At 43.3% G+C, this 9924-nt stretch overlaps 2 protein-coding genes across 4 annotated transcripts; one reads left to right on the top strand and one right to left on the bottom strand.

The window, feature by feature from the left end:
* Nucleotides 1–234: 234 nt before the first annotated feature.
* LOC4351277 (probable receptor-like protein kinase At5g18500) lies at nucleotides 235–4838 on the top strand. Of its 3 annotated transcripts, NM_001423293.1 has the most exons (10): nucleotides 316–593; nucleotides 720–787; nucleotides 878–995; nucleotides 1633–2309; nucleotides 2422–2526; nucleotides 2610–2732; nucleotides 3123–3293; nucleotides 3435–3564; nucleotides 3718–3927; nucleotides 4295–4837. In NM_001423293.1, exons 4-10 carry the CDS (start codon nucleotides 1651–1653, stop codon nucleotides 4436–4438), a joined length of 1542 nt encoding a protein of 513 aa, NP_001410222.1. In that variant the 5' UTR covers nucleotides 316–593; nucleotides 720–787; nucleotides 878–995; nucleotides 1633–1650; the 3' UTR covers nucleotides 4439–4837. The 3 variants fall into 3 exon arrangements, with proteins under 3 accessions (XP_015618183.1, NP_001410222.1, XP_066162065.1); XM_015762697.3 differs by having other exon boundaries at nucleotides 235–787; nucleotides 4295–4838; XM_066305968.1 differs by lacking the exons at nucleotides 316–593; nucleotides 720–787; nucleotides 878–995 and adding an exon at nucleotides 1419–1467 and having other exon boundaries at nucleotides 4295–4838.
* Nucleotides 4839–5285: 447 nt separating this feature from the next.
* Nucleotides 5286–9889, bottom strand: LOC4351276 (laccase-23-like). The gene is made up of 3 exons (NM_001423292.1): nucleotides 9673–9889; nucleotides 9154–9556; nucleotides 5286–6702 (listed from the first exon to the last, which is right to left on the bottom strand). Exons 1-3 carry the CDS (start codon nucleotides 9760–9762, stop codon nucleotides 5492–5494), a joined length of 1704 nt encoding a protein of 567 aa, NP_001410221.1. The 5' UTR covers nucleotides 9763–9889; the 3' UTR covers nucleotides 5286–5491.
* Between the last annotated feature and the right edge of the window lie 35 nt (nucleotides 9890–9924).

Here is a 9924-nt window from a genome sequence, read left to right as displayed (position 1 = left end):
ATATCGTATTAAGTTTTCCTTTATTAGTTTGTATTAGAGCCTAATAAAAAAACTATAAGCGGGTAGAGTTCTTGGGCAGGTCAAGCGGTCACCCTCACTCCACCATTGTCATCTTTACTATCGGTAATTGTTGATATCTATAAAATTAGTTGATCACGGAAAACATTATTAATCGTCTAGGCTTGATAGGGCCGCTCGCTCCTTATAAATCAAGCGAAACTAATCTCACAGCGCGAGTATGTCATCTCAAAATAATAAAAAAGAAAAAAAAAGAGGAAACACAGACACAGACAGAGCGACTGCGCGAGCTCCAGCAGGGAAGCCGTCGGCAGAGACTCCAGCAAACGGACGGCGCCGCAGCCTCCGCCAGGCGGCAGTGGGAGCAGGCAGCAGCTGCAAGGTGGCGGCCTCAAGCGGAGGCGAGCAGTCTCAGGGAAACCAAGCTCGCCGCCGTCGTCCCCATTCTTCCGTCGCAGATTTCGCTGTGACTGGTTCCTTGTGATTGAATCCATAGGAACCGAACCCAAATCTTGGAATTGTTTTTGCAGTGCAAGTCTAATCCTCGGGAGGAAAAAAAAAGAAAGCGTAATAAGGTTGGTTTCTTCTCCATCACTCCCATCACCTACCGACCTCACATGATAACTCCTCTCCTCCTGCCGCCGCTGCTGCCACACTCCACCACTATCGTCGTCTTCTTATCACCCCTACCTCACCTGCAGTCCTGCACCAAGCAAGCAATCTCCAAAGTGCAAGCTTTCTCTTCTTCCTGCGTCTGGATCTCGCTCAGGTATGCGTCCACATTTGCTTTCTTCTTCCTCTCATTCCCATTCCCCCCTACCCTCAGATTTGCGTGGATACCCTTTCCTCTGATCTACAGGTTTCCCCTCTGCCTGCCACTCCCCATGGCTCTGGATTCAGGTCGCTCTTCAGCATTCACTACCGTATTCACTTCTTGAAGGCCAATTTCTGGTTCCTCACCATTGTATCCAATAAAGGTTGGTTACTCTTTCTTTCTTTCTTGTCATCCACTCCAAGTTGACTGCCTCTGTAAATATTCTATCTTTCCAACTGTTGCAATGGTAGCCCATATTTACTAGTATTTTTTTCCCTTGGTAAGATCTAGTGGAAAATTTAACTTACATCTTCAAACGCCTGTAATCATCTATCTTAAGGGCTTGTGTTTATAACTCAATTAATTATGTCAACCTGTAGCTGTTCGATTCTGAACAATAAGTGGGAACGGTAGTTGACAGGTCAGAGCTGCTTCATTGATAATTGATACTGTCCAAATGGCGATGTGTTGTCTTGAACTCATGGTCATTATCTGGTTGCTACCATGTAGCTTTCTCATGACCACTAGTGTTGCCGACTCAACGAGTTGTAGTGTTCCTGACCATTCTGTTAAATTTCCATGCCTTTGTCTTTGTGGCAATCCTAAGAACATTTGATCGGCTAGCAAGCTTATATGTATGTAACTCTTTTTGATGATTTCTTTCTACTTTACTGTCATGGTCTATCAGAATCATATATTATATGTGTTATATGGTCTTGCAGAAATGCACTCTTTTTTTATGTTTGAGGGAAATGGTGATTTGCATTTGTGAGTGACATGTTCTTATCTTCCCCATTTAGGTACTTGATGATCCGAAGATGTCGTCAAACTCCACTCTAACAGACTCTCTTCATGAGAGAACAATTGTTTTTGGCCTGAAACTTTGGGTTGTAATTGGGATATCTGTTGGAGCATCCCTACTTGGTGTTCTTCTCATCCTTATTGTATGCCTCACCATACAAACTTGGATCAAACGGTCACGTAGGACATTCAAGGAAATTCCAATTACCCAAATACCTTCTGCATCCAAAGATATCAAGGAAGTGAGGGCAGTGGAGGAATTTTTGCCCAATGATTTCGTTGTACATGATGGACTTCTACTCGCCATTCAGAATGAACCTGTTGAACCAGTGGATAAAGATGTGAATCAGTTTGCTCAAGAGGACAAGACGATACAAGGAGAAGATAACAGTTCTTCTGTTCCTCTTCATTATGTGGACAACTATGATGGAATTCAATCTGTTTCCACATGTGAACAGTCTTCCTCGCATGCTCCCGCCGACTCTGTTCCCTTGCCAGGCTTACCTGAGTTCTCTTACCTTGGCTGGGGTCATTGGTTCACTCTCAGGGATCTGGAACTTGCAACCAACTGTTTTTCAAAGGATAATGTAATTGGTGAGGGTGGGTATGGTGTTGTCTACCGTGGCAGATTATCAAATGGCACCCCAGTGGCTGTCAAAAAAATCCTTAACAATCTGTGAGTATTTTCCATTTTTTCTTATAACAATTCTTTGGTGATGCAGTGGCAGTGCATGGGTCAGTTTGTTGTCCTTCCTTTTACTTAAGCTATGACTACTTGCCCTGTGCAGAGGACAAGCTGAGAGAGAATTCAGAGTGGAAGTTGAAGCAATTGGTCATGTCCGACACAAGAATTTGGTTCGCCTTTTGGGGTACTGTGTTGAAGGCACTCAAAGGTATGGGTATTATTAGGACTCATTGCTTAGATTATGACCTGTTGTATCTTAACTGAAATTGTTTGTTGTGTGTGGATAATCAGGATGCTTGTGTATGAGTATGTCAACAATGGGAATCTTGAAAGTTGGTTACATGGAGAGTTATCCCAATATAGTTCTCTCACTTGGCTAGCGCGCATGAAAATTCTTTTGGGTACTGCAAAGGCGTGAGTAACTCCTTCACTGAGTCTAAACTATTGCTTCTTGTGGATTCAAATGCCCATTCTAGATCAATTGTTTGCTGTCAACATTGTATTTGTGATTTTGCTTGGTGCGAACTGTGAACTTATTGGGTCTCTATCTATTCCATTAAATGCCTTAGAACTAAAAATGTCGCCTTCTGATTGATTCACACAAGCACATTCAATCTTGATAGCTGCTCTATTAAAAATTGTTGTGCATGTTACAATCTTGACAGCTTTGTGATTTTAGGCTTACTAGTCACTACTATGCACAAGTAGTCGTTGTCTATACTATCATGAATATAAATCAAGTATAGATTGTATCATCTTATTGCTTGGCAAATACTAATTTGGTAAGAACCACCACATTTGCAGCCTTGCTTACTTACATGAGGCAATTGAACCAAAAGTTGTGCATCGTGATATCAAGGCCAGTAATATATTGATTGATGATGAGTTTAACGCCAAAATATCTGACTTTGGTTTGGCCAAGATGCTAGGTGCTGGTAAAAGTCATATTGCTACTCGAGTTATGGGTACTTTTGGGTAAGTTTTTCATGCCTTTGTATAATGAATTGAGGCATGTTCTCTTTGTATTATGTTCAAATCTTAGCCACTGTAATTTCAGAAAAATTCTGTTGGTGCTATTCACTAATGGTACTCAACAATTGTGTTATTATTTTGCAGCTATGTTGCGCCCGAGTATGCTAACAGTGGACTTTTGAATGAAAAGAGTGATGTCTACAGTTTTGGGGTGGTTCTGCTGGAAGCTATTACAGGTAGAGATCCCATTGACTATGATCGCCCTCCAGATGAGGTAATACCTGTTGACATCGATTTCCTGTATTGTTCGGTACCAAGTTATTACATAAAAGCATGCAACTACAGTCTACAATCACTTATGAAGCAATCGAGAAGCTATGAACTTATGATTTGACAAGTACTGTAACACACTACTGATCATTTGTAGGTAAACCTAGTTGACTGGCTTAAAATGATGGTTGCCAACAGACGATCAGAAGAAGTTGTTGATCCAAACCTGGAGAGAAGACCATCGACAAAGGAGCTCAAACGTGCCCTTTTGACAGCTCTGAGGTGCATCGATTTGAATTCTGAGAAGAGACCAAGGATGGACCAGGTGGTCCGGATGTTGGACTCTAATGAACCCATTCCTCAAGAGGTTTGATTCGTGACAAAAATATACATATGATAAGTGACATATTCATATAGCTGTGTGCATATCAGATGCAAATGCTGTAGCTGTAAACTCTTCCTTTACCTAAAGAGTACGATTAGTGATTTACCTGGAAATCATGCATATCTGCTATATTGTGTTATAAGTACATCCAAAGTTCATCTCACAGTAAAATTAGTGACATATGGACCACGTGAGCAATCTTATTTGATTATATCATGTATACCTGTCTTATCAGCATTATCAGACATAGAGAGCATTGCATAACGTGGTATTAATGTTTATCATAATGAAATCATGGATTTATTATATCATTGCCTCATGAATTAAACACTTGTCAACTGATTTGCAGGAAAGAAGACAACGACAGAACCACATCTCTAATAATTCAGAAACCGAGCCATTAAGAGGCAAGAGCAGCAGCGGCAAGAGTGATGCCCCTGAAAATGAGATGAGGCCACCTCGGTATAAGAATCGATCATTTCCCCCCAAGTGAAAAGTGAAAAGCATACTAGAGTGGAAGTTATGGAGTTACCTGCGATGCTCTCAATACATAATGAATTGGTCAATTGTTTTGTTTCTCTTTTATTATTTCTCTTCACCTGATCAATTTTTTTGTTCCCTGGGAGGCTGGGGGAGCGGCCATTGCTGTTACACATATTTGTATATTTCTTGAAACATGTACAGTGCTGGTGTGTGATACATGTACAGTAGTTTGTGTGTGATAGATAGTTGAAGGATGCACATGAGAGCATAAAAGCTATTATTTAGAAGCTAGTGGCTGGTATGGTTGCTGGTGTGAGGAAGTGCATGAAGAAACCAATGAAATAACTTTTTCATATTTTCTGTATACTCTAAGAGTATAAAGAGGCAAATGAAAGAAAAATTGACTTTCAGTTTGTGTTGTGTGCGACAAATGAATGAACTGAATCTCTCAGTGGTCGAGTTCAGTGCTGTATTTATCAGCTCTTCAGACAGGAGATGATCCATTCTCTGAGGTGAATTTGGCAGGTGTGGATTTCTATTGATACTTGCAACCTCAGCAATCTGTGTTAATGAGAATGCCGTTTCTTGATCATGAACAAATATGAAAAATGATGGTACATGCAATTCAATGCCTCCAAATAAATGATTAATCAGTTGCTAATAGCATAAGAGATGCAATTCACAATTCGCATGCAACAGAGTAGTGTTGTGTATGACAAACCGATGAAGTGAATCTGTCATTTATCAAGCTCACTTGTAGTATTGTCCTTAGCAGCTCTTTTCCAGGAGATAATTAACCCAATAATTAATCTTTCAGGTGAATTTCTTTGTCTCTCTCCGAGGTAAGGACTTTTCTTGATACATGCTTGCAACAAACTTCAATCTGTATTGTTATTATACTTATACATGCAATTGGGCGTTGAAGAGAATGTTGTTATCTTCTTAATGAATCAAATGTGAAAAATGATACATGTAATTAATTCAGTAATGCTGATCTCCAAATGATTAATCAGCTGCTAACAGTAACACAAGAGGTGATTAATTTGATGTGTTGATGGAGGCACTAGCAGAGTGGCAGGTCAGGTGGAGGCGCCTCCAGCGACTGCAGCTCGCCGACGCCGTCGTCGACGAGGAAGGCCATGGCGAGGCCCCAGGTGATGTGCACGTCGAGATGGCAGTGCATCAGCCACACCCCCGGGTTGTCCGCCACGAACCGTATCACCGCCCACCCGTTCACCGGCACGCCCACCGTGTTCCTCATCGGCGGATCCTCCATGTTGAACTTGGCCGTGTCGGCGCCGGCATCGAAGTTGCCCAACCCCTCGGCGAGGATGTAGAAGTCGTAGCCGTGGAGGTGGATGGGGTGGTTCTCGCCGGCGAAGATGTTGGTGCCCTGGAGCACCACCTGCACGGCGGAGCCGTACTTGAGCTTGTACACCTTGGTGCCCGGCACCGGCTGCCACAGCGCGCGGCTCACGTTCTGCGCCGTGTAGTCGAACTGCACCGGCGGGCTCGCCGGGAAGTCGGCGGTGAACACGCCGCCGGGTGCGCCGTGGTGGTGCGCCTGGAGGATGGAGGTGGAGGAGGGGAGCACGAAGGAGACGTTGTTGATGCTCGCCGCGAACCGCGTCCCGTTGGGCCCGCCGCACTGCTGCGCCGTGGCGTTGGTGCAGTTGAAGAGGCCGACGCCGACGGTGAAGAAGAGGCTCTCGTCCACGCGCGACGGGAGCTCCGCCTTGCGGAGGCCGCGCAGGTTCGTCGTGAAGGCGGTGGCGGCGGTGGTGTCGTTGTACGCCGGGAGGGTGGGCATGGCGATGGCGGCGCTGGAGGCGTTGTTGGCGGCGCCGTAGTCGAAGATGGCGGTGGTGGTGGTGTTGTCGAAGGGGACGCCCTGGGCGCTGGCGTAGGCGCGGGCGGCGAGGTAGTAGCGGCCGGGAGGTTGGTCGAAGGTGACGAGGACGTCGGTGGTCTGGCCGGGGGCGAGGAGGAGGAGGGAGGTGGTGTACGGTTTGGTGTAGGAGGCGTCGGCGGCGACGACGGTCATGTTGTGACCGGCGAGGGAGACGAAGAGCTCCGTGTTGAGCGCGGCGTTGATGAAGCGGAGGAGGTTGGTCTCGCCGGAGGTGACGGGGAAGAAGGCCGTGTCGTGGGAGGAGCAGCTGTAGAGGTCGCCGGGCTGGGCGTTTACGGTGAGGGCGTCGGAGATGTTGGGCGCGGCGCCGGTGCGCGTGGCGGCGCGCACCACGTCGACGGGGTTCATGTCCCACCATTCCCCTGTAACCAATTAAACACGTTTCAGGGCTCAACTCCTCAGATTTGATCAAAAATTTAAAATTTCAAACATTAATATTTTTTTTAAAAAAAATACTTAAATTTTCTTAAAAAAATATACGTGGATTTGCATTAAAAATTATAATATCTTAAACTAATTATATTTTATAAACTTATTTTAGTATAAATCAGTTTCACTGTATTTTAAAACGTTCGGAGTTGCATTTAGCCGCCGTAGAAGTTTTTTTCACTTCAACTTTTGTTTTGCATTTTCTCCTTTCTCTTGACATAAGCCGGTCTGGCTGATTACGTTGTATAACAAAAACGTTTTTCTTTTAATATATTGACGTGCAATTTTTTTCGCATTTGAAAAAAAAGACCGTATTTTTAACCGGAGGGAGTATGATTTTACTGATTTTAATTTATTGATAATCAAACATGTAATGAGCCTGCTGGTATAGTGACATTCCTTTCTGTTAATTGTACCAAACTGCCAGAGTAAACATGGATTTGCAACATGGAAATCCATGGCCTTAATTAGCAGTACAGTAGCACCAAACCATTTTGCTTATCAGACTTGTAGTGTGTCAACTATCAACCATTCAACCTTCAACTAATCTTTGTCTTTTTCTTGTGCTTAAGTGACCCCTCACCCCTTTAACTACCTACATGTTCTTTTGCTTAAAAATACGAATTCCTCTTATTCAACAACTAAAGATACAAAAGGGAATAGCTAAGCCTATACATTGAGCCATGTCGGCTACAAGCTCACAACGACATTCTGAATAAAATGGCTGAATTGTGCAATTTTGATTATGGCCCTGTTTAGATTCCAACTTTTTTCTTCAAATTTCCAACTTTTTCATCACATCGAATTTTTCTACACACACAGACTTCCAACTTTTCCATCACATCGTTCTAATTTCTTCAAACTTTCAATTCTGGCGTGGAATTAAATACAGCCTATGTGGTTTCCCCGGAAGTTATACTTTTGAGGACCAAGGACGAACTTTTTCAAACAATGGGACATATGCTTCTAAGAACATTTTCTTCACTTTTGACATGTTCAGACTAGTGTATGCATCTCTCTAGAAATTGATAACTTTTAATGCAACCTTCTTTTGTTAACAAATAAAAAGTATGTATTGCAACCTTGCATTGCACATTCATTGAGAATATTTTCTTAATTATTAGGGAGCAAAACTTTGATACAAACCTCAATTGTACTTTGTAGGAGAAAGATGATATCTTAGTTCTTAAGGTTCAGGTACATGTAGGAGTATAAAAATGTTTGTAAAAGTAGCTGGCTCTGAGGAATATTGAGCATTGAGCATGCTTTCAGCATCAATTTTGCATAGGCAGCATGTGCATGTTTTAAGTGTTGCGCCAGAATTCAGATTGATGAGTGAAGAAGGATCTGAGAAACATGCACAATGATGAAGTTTTTGATACATAAACATGATTGGTTAGCTAGCTTTTTCTTGAGATAGATCATGTATGGCTCTTTGGAAAGCTATGATGCACTGATGCTTACTTGTTTGGTAACCCTGCCCTGACTCATGCATGTGTTTTGACTTTGAGCTAAGCAGCTTGTAGTAAGCTGGTACCAACCAACCTAAGGCTAGAAAGCTGTGGTTTTTCTTTTTTCTGATGAAAGGAATATGTGGTTGATGACAATGATAATGGCCGTTAACATGCGTGAAAAGCAGCTAAATTATGACAGCTTGACCCCACACTATAGCAATGGTACCGACCAATCGTGTCTCCGAGATCAATTTAATTCCAATAAATTAATCCGCTATAAATATCATTAGCTACCTGCATGCTATTCCTGATCATGAAAAATAATTAGAGAAGAAGCATATACATGCATCTTCTTTTTCTTTGGCTTTATAAATCTTTTGCATTTCGGCTAGGACATACTTTTGACCTGTAAGTGATTGGCTGCGTGAAATTTCAGTGATGATGGTTGCACAATTTTTTGTCGGTTTGGTAATGTGTGTACACTATCCAGCTAGGCAATAGTGGGGAAAAAAAAGTTCTCTCCATTTCACAGTACTTTGCAATTTTGAGTTGGCATTTTTTCAGTGTGAACATTTATATTCTAAAGATAAAATCATAGGTATTAATAAATAAGCCATATTACTTCAGTATACTACATTGTAAATGTACAAACATATGGATATCGTCCATCATAAATTCATAATCAAAATGAGTTGGAATATACCAGTAGCCTAATACTAGGATTTTAGTGAGGTTAACAATATTCAGTTGGTCTATGTCTCTTTAAGCGTGTGTTAGAAGCATATGTATTCGTGGGTGTGCGTGTATACATCTGCTATGTGATTGCAAAAACAAATGTACCAGAAGTCAAATTAACTAAACAAATTGGCAGCCAAAATAGTGAGACAGATAATAATTGAAGAGCATATGTAGCAGAAGAAACGTACGTACCGAGCAGGATGGGGGCGAGCTCTCTGGTGGGCTGGACGTGGAAGGGGTAGCTGGTGCCATCGCGGGGGCGGATGAGGAGGGCGCCGTAGACGGTGGCGCGGAGCCAGGAGGAGTGAGCGTGCCACCAGAGGGTGCCCTCCTGCGCCGCCACCGTGAAGCGATACCGGTAGCTCTGCCCGGGCCTCACCGGGCACTGCGTCACGTACTCCGGCCCGTCCGACCACCCCGTCCTCATCTGCCGCACCCCGTGCCAGTGCAGCGTCACGTTGTACCTCCCACGGTTTATCAGGTTGATGATCAGCGAGTCCCCCTCCTTTATCTCCAGCGTCGGCCCCGGGAACTGCCCGTTCACCGTCATTATGCTTTGGCTCTTGCACAGCCTCTTCACTGTTGTCTCCCTGATCTGCAGCACAGATGATGAAATGCCAACCAAATTAAGCTAGCTGCTGCAAAAATATATGATGAGATTCAGACGAGCTAAGTAACTGCATATAAATGATCATGTATATATGTACTGACCACAAACTCATGGTATTGCTCCTTGGCAGCAGCCAGGGAGCAGAGCAGTGCCAGGCTTAAGAGCCAGCATGAACACCCTCTGCTTCCCATGCTGCCTGATAGTCTGAAACTTAACTATACTGAAACTCGATCGATCAAGATGCTTGTTGTCAGCAACCAAACATATCTGGACAGCTATATGCAAGCTTACAAGACCTGAATTGATTGCGTGCAGCATACATCTGTTGCTATACACCTCGCCCTTTATATAGG

This window comes from Oryza sativa, chromosome 12 (genome assembly GCF_034140825.1).
Source record: "Oryza sativa Japonica Group chromosome 12, ASM3414082v1".
NCBI classification, from domain to species: domain Eukaryota; kingdom Viridiplantae; phylum Streptophyta; class Magnoliopsida; order Poales; family Poaceae; genus Oryza; species Oryza sativa.
This window is presented reverse-complemented; position numbering and strand designations above follow the sequence as displayed.

Excerpts from the sequence above, each read along its gene's own strand:
- LOC4351277 (XM_015762697.3), top strand. The coding sequence starts at position 1,651 with ATGTCGTCAAACTCCACTCTAACAGACTCTCTTCATGAGAGAACAATT. Across the intron at positions 2,310-2,421 it reads AAAAAAATCCTTAACAATCT|AGGACAAGCTGAGAGAGAAT; the intron begins GTGAGTATTTTC and ends TGCCCTGTGCAG. Across the intron at positions 3,565-3,717 it reads ATGATCGCCCTCCAGATGAG|GTAAACCTAGTTGACTGGCT; the intron begins GTAATACCTGTT and ends GATCATTTGTAG.
- LOC4351276 (NM_001423292.1), bottom strand. The coding sequence starts at position 9,762 with ATGGGAAGCAGAGGGTGTTCATGCTGGCTCTTAAGCCTGGCACTGCTC. Across the intron at positions 9,557-9,672 it reads AGCAATACCATGAGTTTGTG|ATCAGGGAGACAACAGTGAA; the intron begins GTCAGTACATAT and ends TCTGTGCTGCAG. Across the intron at positions 6,703-9,153 it reads GCTCGCCCCCATCCTGCTCG|GGGAATGGTGGGACATGAAC; the intron begins GTACGTACGTTT and ends AATTGGTTACAG.